Source organism: Lithobates pipiens, unplaced genomic scaffold, assembly GCF_037356315.1.
Source record: "Lithobates pipiens isolate NorthernLeopardFrog02 unplaced genomic scaffold, aLitPip1_a1.2 Scaffold_23, whole genome shotgun sequence".
Lineage (NCBI taxonomy): Eukaryota > Metazoa > Chordata > Amphibia > Anura > Ranidae > Lithobates > Lithobates pipiens.
In genome coordinates this window covers 47,195,051-47,221,255 of record NW_027507785.1, presented here as the reverse complement: position 1 = coordinate 47,221,255, position 26,205 = coordinate 47,195,051, and the positions used below count along the sequence as shown (strand labels likewise).

Sequence of the window (26,205 nt, the reverse complement as noted above, 5' to 3'; positions counted from 1 at the left end):
GTGTGTATGGACGCAGCCAGCAGGGTTCGAGAAAGAGCCCGCACAACCCCCCCCCCCAAGCAGATTGCATGGGGGTGGGGGGTTGGTTGCCAGGAGTAGAGGATTGAGGCTGCTCTGTGCAAAACCATTGAACAGAGCAGGTGAGTACAACATTTTTTTTACACCCTGAACCTTTACTATCACTTCAACTTACTGGTCAGGCTAATGTACCATGAGCTGTGGGCAGACTCCTTTTTTAATAGGGGGTTCCCCAAGGCCTGAAAGTTGTTTTTTTTTCTTTTGTTTAAGGGTCCCTCAGAGGTAAAAAAAAAAAAGATGTGTTAGGCACATAGCCTCTGACAGGCAAAGTCATGATCAGCGTAGCCATGAACAAACTTTGCCAATCATTTAAAAACATCCTGTAAACTGCAAAAAAAATAAATGAAATAAAAAATCTTTTGGAAAAGGAAAAAAAAAAAAAAATAGGTTTTGTTAAATATTTGAGAAGATATTTGCTTGTGGATAAAAATGAAGACTACAGTTCTAGTAGAACAGTTGATATTTCCACTCATAAGAGAGAATGTGGTGGAGTGTGCAATACGCTGGACACACACGATGCTGATAAGAGTCGTAATAGATGTCAGCGCCAACTAAATGGATAGAAGAGTGATACGCAGGCCTCTTGGCCCAGGAGTGTAGGGGGGGGAAGATTTCTAAGACCGCCGTCACATCTATGTACTGCAATGAAGAAACTTCAGTGAACTAAAAGGAACGCACCTTGGACGCATCTGCGCATGGCAACATACACCCGTGTGTTGGCTTGGAAAAAATAATGCAGGTGTGTGGAGGTGTGCTGGCAGCCTATTTGAACAAATGATCTGTCCTAATGCACCACGCATTATCTGCTTTTGCCAGCAAAAGCTAAACCCTGTAAGGCTCCTTTTCACACGGGCGATCCGATCAGGTCCACCTTGTTGGTTTTTCAGGCAGACCCGATTGGAAAGGTCAATTTATTCCTATGGACAGGCAGGTGTAAAACAGACTTGTGCTCATTTACAACCCCGCCTACCTCCAACCTCCAAGTCCAAGCTGATCCACAAAAAAAAAAAAAAGGAAAGGGGGCTGATCGGCTTTGAGGGTGTAAACTGACAGTAGAGTTTTTTTTTTTTTTAAAGAGAGGGGCAGGCAGAACTTTATAAAAAACGTACCAAAAGGAATCTAACAAATTGAAAAAAAATTATAGATTTTATTTGAACAATTCTATAAAATCGCAAGTAAACATTTTACAAGAATCGCATGTTATTTCTTTAGACATATACAACTACTTCTTACTCTACACGTTTCACTCAAAAGAGCTTTTTCAGGAGTTATTTGGGAAGTGTTGCTTGAAGTATTATATACTATAAAAGAAACAATTGTAAATGCGTATGCTTAAAATTGCCATGAATAAAAATCGGTACAACAGGAAACGCCTCCGAAACATGTTGTCGTGGGAACAGTCAGTCAGAGCCAGCACACACGTCGATAGATCCGCCCCCCGTTGCGAGTGACGTCATCCATAGCCGGCAGGTCCGTGCGTGTGAGGCGTGGAGAGAGAGAGATAGTGTACCTGCAGCTAGCAAGCGAACTGAGTGCTTAACCATCCACATTGTCAGCTACTGCAGGGAGCTTAAAATCGGGGGAAGGAGGCAACTGTGTCAATGCAACCATTCAACGGATGTTTGTGAGTGATATACCTGGCTTTTTTAATCTTTTACTGAGTTAAATAAACGTTAATGCACTAGGGCTGGTGTGCGTTCTTTTTCGTTTTTGTGCATGAATAAAAATCACATCGCATGTCAATGGGACATGATTATGGGTTATATTTTATATAAATTTTGTTGAGAAAATATTCATACATTTATATAGAGTACATTTTGTACAAAAACAGTGATGAACTGAAAAGAATGCCTACCGGATGCTTGAATTCATAAAACATTGATTTAGGATGCATAAATTGAAGCCAGGATTTAAAAAAAGGGATTGGAGAAAACTTTTGTAGCCAAAGAGGATAAATTAAAACTAGGGAAGAACATTTAGCTAAATTTTGAAAAAAAAAAAAAAAAAGTGTGTATTAGTAGAACCAATATACACTCTTTATTCAAAATTGAGGTAAATGTTTTGCATAATTCTTTGTTATATACTCTACAGAATTATTGAAATTTTTATTAAATTTTTATTTTTATTTTTAACCTCAAATTATATGAGCAAGTTTTAAAGTTATCCTCTTTGGCTACAAAAGGTTTCTCCATCCCTTTTAAATCCTGGCTTCAATTTATGTATCCTAAATCAATGTTTTATGAATTCAAGCATCCGGTAGGCATTCTTTTCAGTTCATCACTATTCTGCACAAAATGTACTCTATATATAAATGAATATTTTCTCAACAAAATTTCTATAACATATCCCATTGACACGCGATGTGACTTTATTCAATTTTAAGCATAAGCATTTACAATTGTTGTTTCTTTTATAATATATAATACTTCATGCGACACTTCCCAAATAACTCCTGAAGAAGCTCTTGTGAGCGAAACATGTAGAGTAAGAAGTGGTTGTATATGACCCAAGAAAAAATACACGATTGTTGTAAAATGTTTACTTGCGATTTTAAAGAATTGTTCAACTAAAATATATATATTTTCTCAACTTGTTTGCTTCCTTTGGTAACTTTTAAAGTCCTGCCTGCCCCTCTCGCCTTTTTCTCTCATATAAAATGGGATGTGGTGCAGTATTCTAATCTCGTCACCCAGCACCATAATATTGACAGAGGAGTTTGTTTACCTCCTGCTGCCCATAGAGCAGAGAGGGCTCTGTCCATGTCCGCTTTGCTTAACGGGGGATCTGTGAGCGGACCCCCAGCGGAGTGGAACGGAATCTGCCCCATGTGAAAGAGGCAGAAGAGATCGTTACTAGGAGGTAATACATGGTGGCTTTCGGATCATCCGATTACACTCTCAGGAAACGGCCTTACCAGCTCCTGATAGTGAACAGCGACCGGGAGCTGTAAGCGACAAACGCAACAAACCACAGCAAGGCCGGCCACACGCATATATGGGGCAGTACAGCACAAGGCCAAGCGCTGCACTGCCACATGTACAATCAGTGTTGAGGTGGAACTAAAGGCTTATTTAGAAAAGACTGAGCAGGAAGGTTATCGCAGGAGAGACATGCAATGGTCTCTTTCGCAATAAAACACACACTTACCTGCAGTCTTCAATGGCATGTACAACCGAACTAGGTATGCACAGCTCTGCTTACATTACCGACACGGCTCGCCGTGTGCCGGGACTCACACCTGTGCACAAATAAAAAAAGAGTCCTGCGCAAATAATACCACAAAAAATGAATAATGTATATAAATGTGAAAAAAAACAAGAGTCAATGAAAATATTTCAAAATAAACACACCAATAGTGTAAGTGTGTAGTGAAACAACACTGGAGAAAGAACAGGACCAAATGTTCCAAAAAATCAGGCTCCCAGAACTCTCACCTCAGAGATGGAATAATAAGGCAAAAGAAAGTAATTCCAATGGACTTCTCCTTCATTTCTCTGTGCACAATCATCAAATGGTATAAACTTCTACCACTAGAGGGCCGATTCAACCTCTTATGAGTAATACTGCAGCATATGTATCCTCGTGGTGTGAAACTTAAAGAAAACACAGAGGGGAAGGGGGAAGGGAGAGAGAAAGGGGACTCCAATAGTGTAGTGGTTTCCAAAACTGAATAAATTTATTTAAGAGAAAGCAATGGACTCTCACATTTAAAAAGAAAGTATCAAACAGAAAGAGATCTGGCGTGTAGAGCCAGTCTTACGCTTGTTCCGGTATTCCTACGGCCACTCCCTACGCGTTACGTCACCACGTGACTTCTTCATGGGGATCCCCATGAAGAAGTCACGTGGTGACGTAACGCGTAGGGAGTGGCCGTAGGAATACCGGAACAAGCGTAAGACTGGCTCTACACGCCAGATCTCTTTCTGTTTGATACTTTCTTTTTAAATGTGAGAGTCCATTGCTTTCTCTTAAATAAATTTATTCAGTTTTGGAAACCACTACACTATTGGAGTCCCCTTTCTCTCTCCCTTCCCCCTTCCCCTCTGTGTTTTCTTTAAGTTTCACACCACGAGGATACATATGCTGCAATATTACTCATAAGAGGTTGAATCGGCCCTCTAGTGATAGAAGTTTATACCATTTGATGATTGTGCACAGAGAAATGAAGGAGAAGTCCATTGGAATTACTTTCTTTTGCCTTATTATTCCATCTCTGAGGTGAGAGTTCTGGGAGCCTGATTTTTTGGAACATTTGGTCCTGTTCTTTCTCCAGTGTTTTTTCACTACACACTTACACTATTGGTGTGTTTATTTTGAAATATTTTCATTGACTCTTGTTTTTTTCACATTTATATACATTATTCATTTTTTGTGGTATTATTTGTGCAGGACTCTTATTTATTCTAGTGATAGTTTGTGTTTACTATTTTGTCCCGCTGCATTTTTTGTTTTATTTAGCAGCACTTGCACTTTTGTTATTCCACAGGTTGTTTCATTATACTTTGTTATATATTCTATTTTGATGCACGTAGATCCATTACACGTTTAGCACATAGTGGCGCGAGGGTCCATTTTACACACCTGTGCACAAGCTACCGTAGGCCGTTCTAGGTTGGCCAGAGGAGATATCTGAAGAGAAGATACTGGCGAGGGACGCGGACCATTCGAGAACAGGTACATTTACATCTGCTTTAATGGGCCAGATAGGTCTGAATGGGGCACGCCACCGCCCCCAACTGTCTACATACATGCCCCTCGCCAAATGTCATCATGGCTATATAGACTTGCAACACTCGTCTACAGCAGGAAAAAAAAAAAAAAAAAAAGGAGGAGTTGTTTTATCTCCAGGGAGTCCCTTAGAGAAACTAGCATCTTTGACAACCCCGTCACATTCAGAATTTGCACAAGGAGTGATTTAGTCCACTTCATTCTGTAAAAATGTTTCCTGCACACTGGACATATCTAAATTAAGAGTACATGAGCCACATTAACATCATCAGTCAATATTAGGAACAACCAATCACTGCAAGGGTATTATTTACAATACGCTTTTAATAGCAGCAGTTGAGGAAACAAGTTTTTTTTTTTACAATTTCCTGGCATCTCTCTCATATCTGGGGGGGGGGGTGTAGCATTATATCAGACACAGCAGTAGGATTCCAAACTCCTCAGGAGGCCGGGGATTCCTGGACTCATTCCGTACATCTCTGTCCTATTCTAGACTCTGACGATAGCAAACACAGTGCAATACTGGGCTATAGCAGAGGCAGGAAAATACTAAATACAATGTGATGGTCACTAGGAGAAAAAGGGGGGCAAACTGCTGCAAGCAGAAATGATGGTGCCTACCTACAACTGCCAAACCTTCCTCTCCTGGTCAAATCAAAGCTGCAGCACTGAGAGGGTTTAAACCAGGGATCTGCAATTAGCGGACCTCCAGCTGTTGCAAAACTACAAGTCCCATCATGTCCTCTGCCTCTGGGTGTCATGCTTGTGGCTGTCAGAGTCTTGCTATGCCTCATGGGACTTGTAGTTCTGCAACAGCTGGAGGTCCGCTATTTGCATATCCTTGCTTTAAAGTATAATTAAAAAAGGCAAAACTTTAATCTTTTAGCTTTGGATGGAGTGAAGAAGGGAAGGACATTTCATCCTCTCCATTTATCCTGCTTACCATTATCATTGAAAGTAAAATCACAAATTTTTGGTTGTCCCAGAAAAGTAATATAGGGAGGAAATCTTCCAATGGGGACACTAGTTCCGGTGACCTGGGTGCCGAGCCTGTACCTGCCACCCACTCAGTAAATCTACAGCAAGTGGCTAAACTATTCCGCCCCCTCCTGTGCATTCCTAATGATAGGCCAATAGGAATGTGTGTGGGTGGGTCCCCGATGTCATTCCAAAACTACCTACATGTGCCAAGAGTATCTGTCCTTGGTACTTGAAAGTGAAATAAAGATTTGGAAGGCTGCTGCAAGTACATGCACCTGCCTGCGCTTCCTGTCTGCAGCAGTTTACCCCTTAGAGAAAATCTTTTTTAGAATTTTTAATGCCAAATCCAGCCCCGGTCTCTTCTGGCAAATTTTTGCTTTCATAAGAGCACCATTTCCGCCTGAAGAGACTCCCAAGATTTTCTGAAGCTTTAGGCTTCATTCACACCGGCACTGCCAAACCTTTCTAAAAGCATATAAAAAAAAGTAGGGTTGCACCAATACTAGTACTGGTGCTGATACCGAGTATTTGCACAAGTTTCGGTACTTGTACAAAATTCACAGATACCCGAAACCGATACTTTCAGGCTCGGTTCTTTGAGCTGTCAGTGGGTCTCCCCTGTTGACAGCTGAAGTGTTAAAGAGGTCCAGTAATTGTAGCTGTCAAAAAAATAAAACTCTAAAATAAAAAGAAACATTGTTTCTTTTGGTATCTTTCTGTTTCTTCATCTGCAGATCAAAGGGATGAACGTTCCTCTGTTTAACTCCTTATTAACCCTTAACTCCCTATTCTCCATTTCTCCCTCCATTTATTATTTCCTGTTTTTTTTTTACGTTTTTTAAAATAAATGATAAACAATCAAAACTTTTTGTGTTTGCTTTGTTAAAATTTATAAATATATATATATATATATATATATATATATATATATATATATATATATATATATATATATATATATATATATATATATATATATATATATATATATATATATACATACACATACACATATACATATACATATACAGTACAGACCGAAAGTTTGGACACACCTTCTCATTCAAAGAGTTTTCTTTATTTTCATGACTATGAAAATTGTAGATTCACACTGAAGGCATCAAAACTATGAATTAACACATGTCCAATTATATACTGAACAAAAAAGTGTGAAACAACTGAAAATAGGTCTTATATTCTGGGTTCTTCAAAGTAGTCGCCTTTTGCTTTGATTACTGCTCCGCACACTCTTGGCATTCTGTTGATGAGCTTCAAGAGGTAGTCACCTGAAATGGTTTTCCAACAGTCTTGAAGGAGTTCCCAGAGATGCTTGGCACTCGTTGGCCCTTTTGCCTTCACTCTGCTGTCCAGCTCACCCCAAACCATCTCGATTGGGTTCAGGTCCGGTGACTGTGGAGGCCAGGTCCTCTGGCGCAGCACCCCATCACTCTCCTTCTTGGTCAAATAGCCCTTACACAGCCTGGAGGTGTGTTTGGGCTCATTGTCCTATTTGAAAAATAAATGATGGTCCAACTAAACGCAAATCGGATGGAATAGCATGCCGCTGCAAGATGCTGTGGTAGCCATGCTGGTTCAGTATGCCTTCAATTTTGAATAAATCCCCAACAGTGTCACCAGCAAAGCACCCTAACACCATCACACCTCCTCCATGCTTCACGGTGGGAACCAGGCATGTAGAGTCCATCCGTTCACCTCTTCTGCGTCGCACAAAGACACGGTGTTTGGAACCAAAGATCTCAAACTTGTACTCATCAGACCAAAGCACAGATTTCCGCTGGTCTAATGTCCATTCCTTGTGTTCTTTAGCCCAAACAAGTCTCTTCTGCTTGTTGCCTGTCCTCAGCGGTGGTTTCCTAGCAGCTATTTTACTATGAAGGCCTGATTCACACAGTCTCCTCTTAACAGTTGTTCTAGAGATGTGTGTGGCATCGACCTGTTCTCTAATCTGAGCTGCTGTTCACCTGCGATTTCTGAGGCTGGTGACTCGGATGAACTTATCGTCCGCAGCAGAGGTGACTCTTGGTCTTCTTTTCCTGGGGCGGTCGTCATGTGAGCCAGTTTCTTTGTAGTGCTTGATGGTTTTTGCCACTGCACTTGGGGACACTTTCAAAGTTTTCCCAATTGTTCAGACTGACTGACCTTCATTTCTTAAAGTAATGATGGCCACTCGTTTTTCTTTACTTAGCTGCTTTTTTCTTGCCATAATACAAAGTCTAACAGTCTATTCAGTAGGACTATCAGCTGTGTACTGTATCCACCTCCTGCACAACACAACTGATGGTCCCAACCCCATTTATAAGGCTTCAAATCCCACTTATTAAACCTGACAGGGCACACCTGTGAAGTGAAAACCATTTCGGGTGACGACCTCTTGAAGCTCATCAACAGAATGCCAAGAGTGTGCGGAGCAGTAATCAAAGCAAAGGGTGGCTACTTTGAAGAACTTAGAATATAAGACAAATTTTCAGTTGTTTCACACTTTTTTTGTTCAGTATATAATTGGACATGTGTTAATTCATAGTTTTGATGCCTTCAGTGTGAATCTACAATTTTCATAGTCATGAAAATAAAGAAAACTCTTTGAATGAGAAGGTGTGTCCAAACTTTTGGTCTGTACTGTGTATATGTATATGTATATATATGTATATGTATATATATGTATATATATGTATATGTATATGTATATATATGTATATATATGTATATATATGTATATATATGTATATATACATATATACATATATATATATATATATATATATATATATATATATATATATATATATATATATATATATATATATATATATATATATATATACTCAACATATATTTACACATTGAAAAAATAAAAAGATAAAACGCAAAAAAAAAAAAATTATTTAATTTGTAAATAACTTTTCAATACTTTGTACCATTGCTGATAGCTGAAGTGAAAACAAAACACTTGTGGTAGGTATCGGTAATTGGCATTAGCGAGTACAAAAAAAAAAAAAAAAAAAAAAAAAAATATATATATGCTCATATTCGTTTAAAAAAAAAATGGTATCCGTACATCCCTAATAAAAATTAGGTGCCATCAATTTAGTGTCATTTAGGAGAAAAATAGAATTCCGAGTGCTCGGAAAAAGTGATCTGGGAAGTATAAAATAGTTGTTTGCACTTCTAAGGACACTGCGCTTTAGAAAAGCTGAAGGCAGGCGTGCCAGTGTGAATTAGGCCTACTTCACTAGGAAGTTACATTCTCCTGTCCAAACCACCCCCTCTCCCCACTACGTGAGGACAGTTCAGCTCAGTTGCACTTCAATCTAATAGCCGGCAGAAAATTGTACACTCACCTGGAAGGTATCCGATGAGGTTCACGCTGGTCTCCGGCAGGTTGTGCGCACTTCTGAGCGCGCACAGGATCTGTGGGAGAGAAAAAACACAATGAGAAGACGGAAAAAAAAACTAAGGCACATCCTTCGTGTATACGGAGCTCAGCTCTCTCAAACCTCCATGAGCCCCCCCCCCCCCCCCCCCCAACTGTCCACCTACCCGTCTGAACAATGAGATGACTGCTAAAAACACTACTAATCACGAATATAGGACTTCACTTGCCCTAACACACTGCTGTATTGTGTGTGTATACCGAGCTAAGCTCCCTAAATACCCTGGAGTGCTCCCAACTGCTTCACCTACCCTGTCTGAATAATACTATCACAAAAAACAAAACAAAAAAAATAAAAATAAAAGTGACCCCACCGCTGTACTTTGCATGACACCAATCACTAATGTAATACCTTACTTGCACCAACACATGGCAATATCCTTTGTGTATAGTGAACTAAGCTCCCTAAATACCCTGAGAGCTCCTTAGAACTGGCCAAGCTTTCTCTGAACATCATTACTACGATGATCCTCCTCACACTGTACCTCATATGACATTAATCACTAATATCTCGCACTAAAACACCGCATTATCCCATGTGTATACCAAGTTAGGCTCCCTAAATCCCCCAAGAGCTCCCAACAACTGCCCCACCTATCCTGTCTGAGCAATACCATCACTGCAAGGATGGTACCCCATGGCTGTACCCTTGTATGACACCAATCACTAAATTTAATACCTTACTTGCACTAACACATGGCGATATCCTGTGTGTCTACCGAGCAAAGCTCCCCAAATCCCCTGAGTGCGCCCAACACCTGCCCTATCTGAACATGAACAGCACTGTAAGGATGGCACCCCACCGCTGTACCCTCGTACAACACTAATCACCAATTTAAAGGGGTTGTAAACCTTCCTTTTTTTTTATGCATAGGATGCATCAAGGTGAAAAAACACTTGGCAGTGACAGCCCCCCCCCCCCCCCCCCCAGTTTTACTTACCTGAGCCCTGGAACTTCATCCGGTGCAGACGTGCTCTTCCTCTGCCCAGGGTTCTTGGCTCTTGATTGGATAGATAGCAGCGCAGCCATTAGCTCCCGCTGCTGTCAATCAAATCCAATGGCGTGGGCGGCGGGGCCGAGTAATACATTTGGCGGCTACGGGCGCAAATGCCGGACTCGTGAGCGCGCCCGCGAGGAAACCCCCTCGGGAGAGCGCTTCTCCTTGGGCAGCGGTGGTGACCCTTGGCACCCCCAGATGTTTTGTAACTACATTTGCCATAATGCTCAACTACACTGCAATGCATTTCCAAAACATCTGGGGGTGCCAAGGTTCACCACCACTGTCCTAGGGGGTTATCTGATGTGGGGAGGAGCTGCGAGAGGGACCCCAGAAGAGGATGTTCGGGGCCACTCTATGCAAAATGAGCTGCACAGTGGAGGCAAGTATGATATTTTTTTGTTATTTTTTTTTTTTTTTTATAACAAACAAACCCATACAATCACTTTATTACCATACTTGGATTAGCACATGGCTGTATCCTGAGCTAAGCTCCCTAAATACCCAGAGAGCTCACTGTAAAGATGGGGCCTTCCAACAAAAACAGCCAAACAGTGCCGCCACCCCCCCCCCCCCCAAATCAAAATCAAGTTCCCCGACTTAGACCCCTTTCACACTTGTATGACTTGTCCTGCGACTTGGGACTGCAAAGTCGCATGACAAGTGGTTTCCCCATGATTTCCGATGACAACCATTCATATTAATACGACGTCAAGTGGTGCCGAATTCAAAGTAGCCCCTGCACTACTTTGGGCCGACTTTGATGCGAGTTACACAGGCATTCCCTGAAATAGCGGCTAAAAAAAATTGCCTCAAAATCAAGGCCGCAAAGTCACGGTAGCGCGAGAGGGGCCTAAGGCTTGGTTCACACTGTTGCGATCCCCTCCCCCCCCCCCCGGTTTTATAACTTCCAGTGCGACTATGCACTGCAACTTGCACACGACTTTCATGCAACATTAGAGCCCACGGCATTAAGGAGAAGGGATCTCACCGCTCCAGGAGCACACATGCTGGCTGCAAGACCCCTTTCACACCAGGGCATTTTGCAGGCGCTATAGCGTTAGAAATAGCGCCTGCAATCCGCCCTAAAGAAGCTGCCCCATTGTATCTAGTGTGAAACCCCCGAGGGCTTTCACACTACAGCGGTGCGCTGGCAGGACGTCAGAAAAAAGTCCTGCCAGCAGCTTCTTTGGAGCGGTGAAGGAGCGGTGTGTTTACCGCTCCACCGCTTCTCCGGGGCAACGCTGTAATACCGCCAGCAAAACGCGCTATTGCGGCGTATTTCCGGTGGTTTTAACCCTTTCACGGCCGCTAGCGGGGGGGTAAAAGGGCCCCGCTAGCGCCCGAAATGTGCCGCAAATCCAGCAGTAAAACGTCGCTAAAAATAGCGGCGTTTTACCGCCGACGCAATGGGCGGTGTGGTGTAAAAGGGGTCTAAACTGTCTCTTCGGCTGGGAAGCCACAGGTGCTGGCCATAATCACTAGCAACAGACAAAAAAAACAAGCTCTGGACTGCCGCACTCTTCAGAAGACCACTTTCTTTCATTGGAAATCACATCACAGCTCAGCAAACAAGGAAAAATTGCTGACGTTTCGCACTAGCTGTAGTGCTTACTCATAGGGCTATGAATAACCACTACAGCTATGTGCGAAACGTCAGCAATTTTTCCTTGTTTGCTGAGCTGTGGTGTGATTTCCAATGAAAGAAAGTGGTCTTCTGAAGAGTGCGGCAGTCCAGAGCTTGTTTTTCGCCAGCCCACGGGATTAAGTCGCACTGAAGCTGCATCAAAGTAGCGCAGGAATCTGTTTAAAAGTCACTGACTTGAGTCGCATTAATTGGAACAGCCGCTGGGAAATAAATCTAAAATGTGTACTCATGATCACATATACTATTAAAGTAGCAATCTAAAGAACTATAAACATTTCCCACAACTTCTGCATTGAGATTGCACAGCAACCATTATACAAAATGAAACAATGTTACAGCCAGTAGATTGATCGCAGACCCCCCCCATTGGCTATGGTATGTTGATGCCTTGTGTTTTTATTGATTATTTCCTATTAAATCCATCTTTTAATTCATTAGATCTGTCAGCTCTTCTTCTTTGCATCAGTGTTGGACATCGCTGGTCATCAGGAGCTGAGGGGCAAGAACGCTGGATTGGGCTTTTCTCAATAGACTTTTCTTTCTTGTTGCAGACACAAAACTCCATTCACCGCTTTTCTCGATGAAGAAAAAACATTTATCAATGTTTAAATCGAGAATATTCCCATTTGTCAGATTTCTTTCCCAATGATCTTCGGCTTCCAGCGTCATTTATTTCCACTTGAGGAAGTTATGTGGACATTGACGAAATATCGGGGCGGAGCTCGTGACGTTACGCAAACCTGAAGTGACGCTGTATGTAGTGATACTGAGGTGAAGCTTTTGGGTTAAAGTGGTTGTAAACCCTTACAAACCACTTTGACCTACAGGTAAGCCTAGATTAAGGCTTACCTGTAGGTCCAAGAAATATCTCCTAAACCTACACGGTTTAGGAGATATTTGGCTGAAGACAGGCACCGCTGTCTATGGCGCATGCGGCGTAGAAAGCGACGCGCAGGCGCACTGAGCGCGGCATTTCCAACAATGGATCTGCCGCACGTGTCGGCTCCCGTGCTCGTGCGCGGGAGTGACGTCATCGCGGCTCCGCCGAATGACAGCTGCGGAGCTGCGAGACGCCACCAGCAAGATGGATGCGGCGGACTACAGGGGACAGCGGCGACTTCGCTGGCTCCTGTGTCAGGTAAGTGACACATAATGGGCTACTATGCGATGCGATGCGATGCATAGTAGTCCATTATGCTTTACCTTTGCAGGGAATGAAAGAGGAAGTAAACTCATCAGGGTTTACTTCCTCTTTAAGCTCCGTAAAAGGATAAGTTCACAGAAAAGTCTGCAAGGTGAACTTACACAGGATCCCCTCCCCCATCCCAGGCCAGTCAAGTTCCTCCACCACAAACTCGCTCATCCATGTCTTTGTAGACCTTGCTTTGTACACTGGTGGGCAGTCATGTTGGAACAGGAAGGAGAAATCCCCAAACTGTTCCCACAAAGTTGGGAGCATGAAATTGTCCAAAATGTCTTGGTATGCTGACGTCTTAAGAGATGCCTTCACTGGAACTAAGGGGCCAATCCAACCCCTGAAAAACAACCCCCCACACCATAATCCCCCCTCCACCAAAATGATTTGGACCAGTGCACAAAGCAAGGTCCATAAAGACATGGACGAGCGAGTTTGGGGTGGAGGAACTTGACTGGCCTGCCCAGAGTCCTGACCTCAACCCGATAGAACACCTTTGGGGTGAATTATAGCAGAGACTAAGAGCCAGGCCTTCTCATCCAACATCAGTGCCTGACCTCACAAACGCACTTCTGGAAGAACGATCAAACATTCCCATAGACACATCTCCTAAACCTTGTGGACGGCCTTCCCAGAAGAGGTGAAGCTGTTATAGCTGCAAAGGGCGGAGCCAACTCAATATTGAACCCTACGGACTAAGACTGGGATGCTATTAAAGTTCATGTGCATGTAAAGGCCGGCATGTAACAATACTTTTGGTACGTGTAGTAATTTGGCTCCTTTTTAAATCCTAACAGAAATCCCCCCCAAATGGCCCTGAAGAAGTTTCCATCCCGCGGAATGTTTGGCCTTGGTACGGACACAGAAGGTGACACACACAGGTTACAATGGCAATTTAAGGGTAATTTTCCACATCTGAGGCTTTTAAAATGAAATTCGTGTCTGTGCATAGTCAATGAGTGTTTGTTGTCTCTCACGTGAATGTACTGAGCAGGCTAGATAATGAGCCACAGGATGCAAAAGAGAACTGTCAAAAGACCTGCGTAACAAGGTAATGGAACTTTAGGAAGAGGATAAAAAAAAAAAAAGATCCAAAGTCTTGAATATGCCAGTCATTATTGTTCAATCACCTATTAGGAAGTGGAAAATTGTGGACACACACAGGCTTCAAGGGCTTGTTTACATAAGTAGAGCTCTCTGAAGGCTCCTCTGCATTCAGATCGCTCCTCAAAGGGCACTGGAGAGGCAGTCTTGTATTGTTGGGGTGCATGCAGAGTGGCCCCATTCACTTGTCTCTGCAGCTAAAGAGGGTAGAGGCTGTGGGGCGGTAAACCACAGGGTTTTTCCACCCCCTAACCGCTATTGTGAGCGATCCCTAACTCGTTCACTGCCATAACTATTATGCCAGCACAAAACACAAACTCCCAGCCGCTATAGTAGCGGTTTACTCTCAGTTGTTGGATTTCCAGCAGCAAAAAAGCCAACCTAATCAGTCCCATAACTTTTGAAATGTGCCACCCTCCCCCTCCTGACCCCATCCCACCTGTCCCTCCTGGGTGCCCAGGACTTCCACAGTAGGTGTCAGGACGGAGAGCAGTGGGGGTGGGGGGAAATCAGCGAATGGATAGTATGAACCAGGAAGTGCTCAGCTCAGGCTACTTCATGAGGCAGAGCTGTCAGTCTTCGCCCTCCCTGGCTGGTGAAGGAGCAGTCTGTGCTGGATCAACCCACAACCAGTTGCTGCATTTGTAACACATGTGTGCGGTAGCAAAAGGGGTAGGCTTTAATGGCCACATATGTCGCTGGGCGGCTGATGTTTTAGTGTTGAGCACGTGCTCACTGTGAACTCCAGCACAGAAACTGAGCTGTTAAAGACAGCCCTTGGTTCAGACTAATGATCAGTCGCCCGCGGGACCAGCTCCCAATCACGTGCCCGCTATGAGTGCCAATCACAGTGGGCACATGACTGCCAATCCTTCCCACTCTTCAGGCATTCAAGGTGGGCAGGAGAGATTTAAAAACAAGTGCATAGGTGATATTAGGGGGTTGAAGAGTCTCCTGCTGTCTCCTTAAAGGGAACCTGTCACCTGCACTATGCTACCACAAAGGAGGCTCATCAGCCTATTTGTGATAAAGAAAAAAAAAAAAAAGACAACTTTCAAAAATGAATGTTTTATTAAACAAAAGAAACAAAAAACACCATCTCCCTTCATTGCGGAGCTAAACCTAGCTGAGCCTCATATGATGTCTCCCTGTGCCCCTCCCCCCCAACCTACCTCTTCCCGAGAGGCTCCAGTGGGAAGACCCTCCAGCCATATGATCTTTGTCGCCCCTTCGGGTATGGGTGTCCTGCGATAGTCCTTATCCTGGTGGAGAAAATAACATGGAATAAGATATTTAAGACAACAATTCTTACCTACAAAATCTAAATGAACCACTTGACGATTAAGGGAAGTATCCTTTTAATAAAAGTCAGCAGGACAAGCAGGAGCTCTACCCAAAAGGCGCGCGACCCAGGAAGGAGGAGGTGGAGCCCTACCCAAAAGGCGCGCGCCCCAGGAAGGAGGAGGTGGAGCCCTACCCAAAAGGCGCGCGCCCCAGAAAGAGGAGCCCTACCCAAAAGGCGCGCGCCCCAGAAAGAGGAGCCCTACCCAAAAGGCGCGCGGCCCAGAAAGAGGAGCCCTACCCAAAAGGCGCGCGCCCCAGAAAGAGGAGCCCTACCCAAAAGGCGCGCGCCCCAGAAAGAGGAGCCCTACCCAAAAGGCGCGCGCCCCAGAAAGAGGAGCCCTACCCAAAAGGCGCGCGCCCCAGAAAGAGGAGCCCTACCCAAAAGGCGCGCGCCCCAGAAAGAGGAGCCCTACCCAAAAGGCGCGCGCCCCAGAAAGAGGAGCCCTACCCAAAAGGCGCGCGCCCCAGAAAGAGGAGCCCTACCCAAAAGGCACGCGACCCAGAAAGAGGAGCCCTACCCAAAAGGCATGACCCAGGAAGAGGACAATCGCTCAAAGCCAGGGATTACATTTCCGAGACCCTAAGGTAGAGGTGCAGCCTATCTGAAGCAATGTGTACATTAAAGCGGAGGTCCACCCTAAAATGGACCTTCCGCTCATCGGAACCCTCCCCCCCTCCGGTGCCACAATCGGCACCTTTCAGGGGGGAGGGGGGTGCAGTTACCTGGATAATCCAGGTAACTGCACCCACTTCCGGTATAGCTCTCTGCGGAAAGGGGCGTAACTTACGCCCCTTTCCGCAAGTGCCCGCCCCTTCCCGCAAGTGCCCCGCTGCCTGCTGGGAAACACACAGATCCCAGAGGCAGCGGGGAGCGTCATTGCGCAGCGCGATTCGCGCATGCGCAGTAGGGAACCGGGAAATGAAGCCGAAAGGCTCCATTTCCTGATTCCCATACCCAAGATGGCGGCGGCAGGACCCGACAGACGACCTAGAGATCGGCTTCGGGTGCCGACATCGCGGGCGCGCTGGACAGGTAAGTGTCATTATTTTAAAAGTCAGCAGCTGCAGTATTTGTAGCTGCTGGCTTTTTAAAAAAAAAAAAAAAAACGTGGAGTCCCGGCGGACTCCTGCTTTAAAAGAAAGACGCTGCTCTTCCGATCAGCCACCATGATGTAAAGATGAGATCGGCTGACGCATTTCCCCCACCCTACAATTAAGATTTGGTGAGCATCAGGAGGTGATGCCTTTTGGCGGAGACCTGCAGGCTGGAGCCAATATGATGATGACATGGTGGCTTGTTGGGAAAGTGACATCTTTCTCCTTTAATGTACAGGAAGAGGAGGAGCCTAGTCTAAAAAGACAACACAGGAAGGGAGGAGCCCGACCTAATAAAGATGTGGCAGGGAAGGGGGTTAGGAACACTTCTCAAAAACAACAGTAAGGGGAGGAGTCCTCCTCTAGAAAGGAACAAAGCAGGAGGGGAGGAGTTCCTTTCTAGCATGCGCAAAACAGGAAGGGGTTGGAGCCCTATTCAATTAAAGGCATGAACCAGGAAGAGGAGGGTTCTGCTCAATAATAGGCATGACATTGGAAGGGGAGGAGCCCTACTAAAAAGAAATTTAATTGCTACATGCGCTTTGAGGAACAATACATCGTACAGTAATACAATGCAACTTTATGATCTGTACCTACCTTACTCCCAGGCTGGGGGTCTTCACGGGCTCTTTTCTCTGCCAAACGTTTATCTGGTCTGTGGCTAACTCTCAGGTCAACATCATTGAAGTCCATATTCCTATAATCTGTGTCCTCTCCGCACAGGTATTCAATCCCCGGGGCCAGGCTGCTTCCTGGGCCTAATGGTCTGGCAGGCCTGGCGACGAGATCTGGGTGAAACGTTTTGGCGGCAGCAGCAGCACTGGGATCAGGTACGGCAGGGGTGAGAGCGGCGGGCTCAACTTTAGCTTCTGGCACGTTGGTTTTCTCTCTTAGCTCTTTGGCTGCCAGTCGCAGAAAGTCCATAAGTAGAGAATTCTGGGCAAAGAATTCCTCAGGGGTCTTTGTGTCCCCACCTCGGAGATCCTCATCCTTCTGAACAGGTGCACTGGTCCGCAAGTCTTGATCGCCTTCCACCTTGTTAGGATCCTTAGGGAAGCTGTCTTTACTGCGCAAGTCCTGATCGCCTGAACAAAGCTCCTCGGGGGTGCCGTGTGCCGTATATCCCGAAGCTTTCTCTGCCCGTTCCTTGGCTCCGCTATTAACATCTTCAGGCTTTGGTCTCTCTCGGAAATCGGTGTCCAGTTTCCCAGGACAACTCTGTTGTTTCGACCCGCTTGGTGCTTGAACCTCCGTGGGAGGTTTGGACTGAGCCTCAACAATTATGTTGGCCAACGATGACAACTCTTCCTCGCTGAAAGACAAAAATGGAATCGTTTCAACTTTTTTGGGGCCCGTCGTCCCATCCATTTCCTTTGGAACCAAAGGATAATCGGCTGTTGATTTAGCTTTGTTGTCCTTTTCCATATTGGATGCTAAAAAGTTGCTTCCGGTCTTCATTTTCTCTGTGCTCTCTTTAACATAATCCTCTGCGCTCCGCCGATAATCTGTATCTGTGCTCTCTCGCCCCCGGTAATCTGAATCTACGTTTTCCTTCTCCCGGTAATCTGAATCAGAGGTCTTTGTGTCTCGGTAGTTCACATCAGCCGTCTTAGAGTCTTGGTATTTTACGTCGGCGGGCTTTGTGCCTTGGTAGTTTACGTTGGTGGTCTTCAGGTTGCGGTAGTTTACGTCGGCATTTTCTCGGCTCCGATAGTCAGAGTCCGAACTCTCTTTACCGCGGTAATCAGAGTCTGCGCACTCCTTCTCGCGGTAGTCTCTGTCGGTGTGTTTAGGGAATTCTGCCCTTTGGGCCTGAGACTCCCCCTTTTCATAGCTCACATGAGCTGCCTTGCCTTGTCTGTAAGGCATTTCTGCAGGCTTCTTATTCACCGAAGTAAATCCTGCAGTGCCTTTCACAGTCCCGGCATTTAAAGCGCCTTTCTCCTGGTGTTCTACCTCCATGTACTCCAGATCGGTCTTTTTTTGCTCCCTATAAGGGATGGACGTGGATCCACTCTCTGCGTATTTTCTAGACAGACTCTCCTGATAGGACAAGGTTCCACTTTCTGAGTACTTCCTAGGCAGGCTCTCCTGATACTCCAAATCTCCCGCTCTTCCCATGAAATCCTTGTCAGCTTCTTTGACCCGTAAATCAAGGTCTGTAGACTCTCTAACCCGTTTAGGTAGCCCCCTCTCTGAGTAATCCAAAATTTCCCTCTCTCGGAAAGGCAGCACGGCAGCCTCCATGTCTCTAAGGGCCATGGACACGGCATCCCTATCTCGCATACGTTCCAGAACCTCCCTCTCCCTCAGTAGGCGCTCGGTGTAGTTTCTCTCTCTCAGCAGCATTTCTTCTTCCCTTTCTCTACGTTCCAGTATAGCGTCCAGTCGTAACTTGTACTCCATTTCGGCAGCATGCCTCTGCCTATAATCGAGAGCGGTTGCTAATCTCTGTAGGTGCTCCAGTTCCAACGTCTCTCTCTCTTGGAGATTCTTTTCTGCAATCAACTTTCTTCTGTATTCCGAGGCCTCCCGATCCCTATAGTCGGGCGGTGAAAGCCTCACCCTGTAGCCGATGCTCTGCCCTTCCTCAGCTCTATAGTCCACATCTGGGGTCTTCCACTTTCTCTGCTCTAGAACTTCCCTTTCTCTATAGTCCATATCAGGGGCTAGACCCTGCTCTGAATAATGCATGTCCGCCACGTCTCTAAAATCCGCTGGTTGTGCCCCTCTTCTCGGGATGTTCATCTGCTCCTTTGGTGCCGGTCTGCTCTCTTCCCAAGCTCCTTCTTGGTCCCTCCCTGCATCTCTATAGCTGAAAGGAACTCCTCCTTGGCTGGTGTAAGGAGGACCAGGAGGTACAGCTCCACCCCGAAACGGTAAAGGACTACGTCCCCTCATTCTTGGATCAAGACCATGCGGCCATCTTGGAGGGTAAGGCTCTCCTGCACGACCCCTATGAGAGGGAAAAAAAAAAAGGGTTCACTATGGACTCCATAACAGAGGATGAAAAGCATGCCTTAAAGCGGGACTGCACTGCGGAAAAAAATATTAAAAGCCATCAGCTACAAATACTGCAGCTGCTGACTTTTAATAAATGGACACTCACCTGTCCCAGGGTCCAGCGATGCCGGCAGCCGAGGCCGATCGCTCGGCTCTCAGCTGCTGCCGCCACCATTCTAGGTGAGGGAATCAGGAAGTGAAGCGAAGCGGCTTCACTTCCCGGTTCCCTACTGCGCATGCGCGAGTTGCACAGCGCAATAGGTATTGTCCGCGCTGTCTCTGGGACCCGTGTGTGTCCCAGCAGACAGCACGCAGGGACAGGAAGAGGCATAGACTCCCGTGGGAGTCTATGCCCAGAAGTGGGTGTAAATACCTTTCTTTGACATGTATCAGCACCCCCCCTCCCCCCTGAAAGGTGCCAATTGTGACACCGGAGGGGGGGGGGGAGGGTTCCGATCAGCGGAAGTTCCACTTTAGGGTGGAACCCCGCTTTAATGCCAGCTCCCCCCCAAAAAAACAAATAAAAGCACAGATGCATACAGCTCTACCTGAACAATAAAAGCTCTGCATTAATATCAAAAAATAAAATTTATTCTGTAAGATTTTTTTTTTAACCACTCGCCAACCGTATAACTTACATATACGGCAGCAAAGTGACACTGCTGCACAGGATCACGTACGTAGTATATTCTGAATTAGGGGCGTGCCGCTGTGATTATACATAACGGGAGCTGATCGGTGGGGGACCGCGGACTCGATGTCCACCAGCACCTGCCGATTCTTTGGTACTGAGGGAGAACAGCGGCAGATAAACAAGGCAGATCACCGTTCTGACAGGTAGGGAAGGCATGGCTCCTGTGTTCCTGCAAAGCTGGCACTAGGATCCATGCCTTGCCCTAGTAAAAAGCAGTACACAAACACTGGCTAGGAACACAGTTAGACCTTTGATCGCCCCTGATGATCTCGTTAGTACAGTGAATATTTTTTGCACTGATCACTACATTATAAGGCCTCATGAACACTGGACGTTAAAATAACGTTATAAAAACACCAGTAGCTTTGCAGTGAGTTTTTCAACTTTTGCAATAGCGTTATTCCAGGGGTTTTTTGTATTTTTGAAGAAAATTTTTTTTTTCAATGGAGCAAAAACGTTAAACGCTGGTGAGCGATGTTTTGAGTGTTTATCAGCGTTAGAATGTTTTTACAGCTAAAAAAAACATCTCTCAGAACTAGGGGTGCAATGGATCAAAAAAAAAAAAAAAAAAACTCATGGATCGTTCCTAGGATAGGATCATTTTTCGGATCAGCAAATAATTGAATTTGCAAAAACCTGTGAAAATTCCACCACCATATAGTCCCCACTGTAATGGACACCTCCCCCACTGTAATATCCACGTCATCTCCCCCACTGTAATATTGGCTGAGCATAGCTAGTTATCACAGAGTATGGCTGGGCATTGGCAGGGTACGGAGGGATGGCTGTGACTGCAATTGTCACAGAGCAGCGCTGTGTGCACTACAGATCCAGCCCACAGCACTACTCCCATCCGATTTCTCCCCTCCACTGTACAGATCGGTACACAGAATAGAGAGGAACCGACGTCATGACATGATGCCGGTTTGTTTACAAGTGATCGCTTCGTCATTTGACGGAGCGATCACATTGTAAACAGCCGCCGGGTGTACCAAGATGGCCGCCGCTCCGGAGCTAGGCCGAAGCCGCGGCCTTTCCTAAGGCCGAGGCAGCGGAGCGCTCCGCGGATCGCTAGGTGTGCCGATCCGAACAGGTTGACTCGTTCGCATCACGGATCGGCGACGGTCTGTTGCACCCCTACTCAGAACCCACTATTTTTTTTTTTTTTTTTTATCGTTACTGCCCAAAACTGCTGATGACAGCCTATGTGCGCATGGACACATAGGATAACCTGGAGAGTTTAATGACTGTAAAAATAATTTAAAAAAATATCTACCGCCAAAGACAGACGCTGTAAAAACGTGAGGCCTAAACATTGTAACAATTCGTCCTTTAGATCAAAGGAATACACTTTCATGTGAAAATGAGGGAAGTTTAACCAAACATTAAACTTGTCTGAAATTTGTTGGTTTCAATTTAAAAAAAATTTTTGCTAAATTGCTTAGAACCCCCAAACCTAGACACTAATAAATATATATATATATATATATATATATATATATATATATATATATATATATATATATATTTATTTATTTTTTATTATTATTAATAATAAATATATATTTATATTAATAATAATATACATCTATATTTATTATATCTATATTTTTTATTATTATATATCTATATTTTTTATTATTATATATCTATTTTTTTTATTTTTTTTTACTAGAAACTCTAGAGAATAAAATGGTGGCTGTTGCAATATTTTATGTCACAATGTATTTGCGCAGCATTCGTTCAAATGCAATTTTTGGGGAGGAAAAAAAAGAAAATACACACTTTAACCACTTCAGCCCCGGAAGATTTTACCTCCCTTCCTGACCAGAGCACTTTTTCGGCACTGCGTCGCACCCTCTGCGCATGCTGCGCGCCGTGATTGGCCGCGCGGGCATCTGGGACCCGTCACGTGTCCCAGATGACTAACAGGAGGGGGGGGGGGGGGGCCGAGCTGAGCCCTTCCTGCGCCGAGGGGGAAGTGATGTCACCAACCCAGGCACTGAAGGAGGCAGACTACGAGGGACCCCCTAGCAACAGCTAATTAGAGGCGAGTTAAAAAAAAAAAAAAAAATAATTACAAACTTTTTATTTTTTTTAGGAATTTTAATCTGTTGTGTGTGTGCGTTGTGCACACAGACACAAAAAAAAAAATAAAAAAGATAAAAATCCCCAAAAAAAAAAAAAAAAAAAAAAAAACAGTAAAGTGAGCCCATTTTTTTTTTTTTTTTTTTTGTATAACGTGAAAGATTTTACACTGCGAGAATCACGATCTTTTTATTATACGCAAAAAAAAAAAATGCGATTCTCATCTTGGCCAGAACCGTGCGGCTCTACTGCCTACATTTCTATCATATAAATACAAAACTAAGATCCCGACCCGTCCCGTTGTGCGGCTGCACGCTGATCAGAAAATCCCCCTCCTCCCCCCTGGTGCCAATCGTAATCTCCGGGGGGGGGGACTCACCGGAACGCCCCGAACGGCGGGCGAGGACCGTCCCACATCTTCTCCGCGTTGTACGACATCCGAAAATCAACCACCTGGAGAAAGAAACATCCAAATATCAATGTACAGCGAGAGGAGACAAGACGACGGTCGTGTACAACGCCGCGGTATGTGTCAGAGCAATATAAATGTATAATAATAGTGTGTGTGACTGTGTGGGGGGGGGGGGCAATATACGTTATTATATAGCTCTGACATATACCGTGGCGCTGTACAGAGATCACTGAGCCAATCACATCAGTCTCTGTACCAGAGGAGCTTACACTCTAACGTTCTCTCCCCTCCCCCACACTTATTATTAGAGTGTAAGCTCCTGTGGCCGACAAAGGCCTCCGCGCACCTCTGTGGCCCATGTTGGCGCTATACGCAGCCGGTATAATGGCGGTCTTACACACGGCCCTGTTGGTCCCCGACGCGGATCCTCCTCCGCTCGCCCAGCGCCAGCTTCGACTTCCACTTCCGTCCCGCACCGGAAAAGCGTCAGTCTCGGTAAAAAGAGGAAGGGAGGGAAAAGCGCTGGCCGGGGTCGGGCGACCCGTCAGAATGTGTAACGGATGTGACGTTCCGTCTCCGCCATCTTGGCGCACCCCGCACTCCTCCACAGTAAGGCTACCCCCGAGATGGGGAAAGCGGACATCTTGTTACACCCACCGGAGTTTTGCATTTTACCCTTATTTTGCAACAGTAAAGTGCGTTTATATAGTGAAAAACACCTGGACTTAGAACTCCGTCTGACTGAGAGCATATATATATATATATATATATGTATATATTCTCCTAATATTTATTGCATCCAATAGGAAACATTCCAGTTTTATCAATATGTAGTGTTACAGTCTATAGGATTTCATTATAAGGAAGATATCAGATCATTTCCAGCTCCTGCTGGATCCCCAAAATCAGATCCATCCTGTGCACAGTAGTGCCTGGCTCAGCCCAGATGAGACATTTTGCAGCAGCTGTAAAGCAAAGCTGCTCTCGCAGCCTAGCAACGCGATGATGTCATAGTAACACTGATGTGAAGGATATAAATAGAGCAGCAGCAGCTTCAGTCTGTCAGTTGGTCTTTGATCTCAGAGGAGACAGTTGTGTCTGGAAGGAGCTCCAGGTATTTTCTCACTGAATTTCAAAGCTTTCTTTTTCCATATTGGTATTGAGTGTTTATTCAAAACCTATTGATAGCGATCAGCAAGCGCAGATTTCTATCTTTATTTGTTGTAGTAACTAACATTTCTTGTCAGTTACTAATCTTTATGAAAATGAGGAATCAGATCATTGCCGTCATTTTTACTCTACTGTGCACATGGGTAGGAGTACGAGAGGTCACCAAACCCTCTCCAGAGATCTCCATGCCCCTCAAGGAAGAGAACATCAATACTCCAGTGCAGATAGTGGAGGAATTAGGCGAAGGAATTGAACGTGACCCCCCAGAGATTTATATGAAAGAGGAGGAGACTGTACAGTCAATAGGGGGGCCAGGGGAGAGTTCATGCGCTTTTAAACCATTCTCATGGTCAGAAAAGCAAAGAGACTCCCAAAAAGAGACAGACATCCACATTCCAGTGGAGGAGTCCAAGATTGAGTCCACAGGGCAGCAAGTGGACGACTTGGATAGAGAAACAGATAATGACCCCCCAGAAAGCCACCTTCTGGTGGAGGAGTCTGAGATAAAGTCCACAGGGCAGCAAGTGGACGAATTGGAGAGAGGAAGGGAAAATTACCCTCCAGAGACCCAGGTGGTAGAAGAGGAGACAACAGAGAGGACAGGGGAAATTCCATGGATTTTCAAAATATTCTATCCATGGTTAGTAAAGAAAAAAGTCTCCCCAAAAACCCCAGATACCCACATTCCGGTGGAGGAGTCCAAGATCGAGTCCACGGAGCAGCAAGTGGAGGACTTGGACAGAAAAATTGAAAATGACCCCCCAGAGATCTACGTGATAGAAGGGGAGACTGTGAAGACAACGAAGAGCACAGGGGAAATTCCATGGGTTTTTAAAATATTATATCCATGGTTAGGAAAGCAAAAAGTCTCAGAAGAAACCCCAGATACCCACATTCCAGTGGAGGAGTCCAAGATCGAGTCCACGGAGCAGCAAGTGGAGGACTTGGACAGAAAAATTGAAAATGACCACCCAGAGATCTACGTGATAGAAGAGGAGACTGTGAAGACAACGAAGAGCACAGGGGAAATTCCATGGGTTTTTAAAATATTATATCCATGGTTACGAAAGCAAGAAGTCTCCCAGGAAGTGGACGATATGGTAAAAGGAACGGCAAACGGGCCATCAGAATCCTCCAGCTGGATTTCGTTACTGGCCACCACATTCTGGTGTAAGATAACACGCCTGAATCTGATTGAAGTCATTTATAATGGGCTGGGCAACTTCAGCTTTCTCTGGGCAAGCAAGTGGGTGGCCTTAGAGAGCAGAAGACCACCCCTGCTTACAAGCACTGGTGAAGAATATTGTTGGTCAGAACACTTTCAGGGATTAGTCCTAATGCTGCTGATGATGCTCGTACTGCTGCTGGAGGCGCTTTTAGCACTGGTGGTGCGGCTCACATTATTATTCAAGCCGTTCAACCGATTCTTCCCACCATCGAATGACAACATGACCCCACCAACGAGTGGGCACAGCAGCCCAACAACAAGTAGCGATAGCACTTCATCAAGCAGCGATAGCACTTCATCGAGTGATTACTTTACCCCACCGACAATGGCAGAAATCAGTAAAGAACTCATGAATAACATCGTCCGTCAAGTGCACGCAAGTGCCGGTCCCATTAAGCCACTGATTTCCCTGGAAGGAAGACATAGACCGACTGCATCACTCAAGCTGACAATCCTGCCATCAAGTGCTAGGGGTGGCATTAATGCTGACACGCAGACTCCACCACTGAAGCCGAAACGGAGGAGCCAAGTCACCTGCCGCCCAAGAACAAGTAGCGATAGCACTTCATCAAGGAGCGATAGCACTTCATCGAGTGATTACTTTACCCCACCGACAATGGCAGAATTCAGTAAAGAACTCATGAATAACATCGTCCGTCAAGTGCACGCAAGTGCCGGTCCCATTAAGCCACTGATTTCCCTGGAAGAAAGACATTGGCAGACTCCACCACTCAAGCCCACAATCCTGCCAAGTGCCTTGGGTGGCATTAATGCTGCCACGTCACCTTGCCAGTGTCCAAGTGACCATATCACCCAACCACCAAGTGATAACATTATTCCATCATCAGATGAATAAGCTCAGGAAAAACAGAACACTCAGGCGCCTCAAGACCTTTTGGTGGAGAACATCTCTTTGGTGCCTCTAACCCAAGGTGTGTGGGAGGGTGGGTGGCTGACCTATATAAAAGTGTGGGGGGGGGGGGGGTGG

General features: G+C 45.2%; 1 protein-coding gene across 1 annotated transcript in view; it reads right to left on the bottom strand.

Annotated features, from left to right (window-relative positions):
- LOC143927112 (uncharacterized) overlaps positions 1 to 23,360 on the bottom strand; it is a 57,495-nt gene extending 34,135 nt beyond the window's left edge. Inside the window, 5 exon segments of the mRNA XM_077451067.1 lie at positions 9,147 to 9,216; positions 15,356 to 15,445; positions 17,220 to 19,578; positions 22,787 to 22,860; positions 23,217 to 23,360. Of these exon segments, the coding sequence (XP_077307193.1) occupies positions 9,147 to 9,216; positions 15,356 to 15,445; positions 17,220 to 19,578; positions 22,787 to 22,845 (2,578 nt within the window). The 5' untranslated portion in view covers positions 22,846 to 22,860; positions 23,217 to 23,360.
- Between the last annotated feature and the right edge of the window lie 2,845 nt (positions 23,361 to 26,205).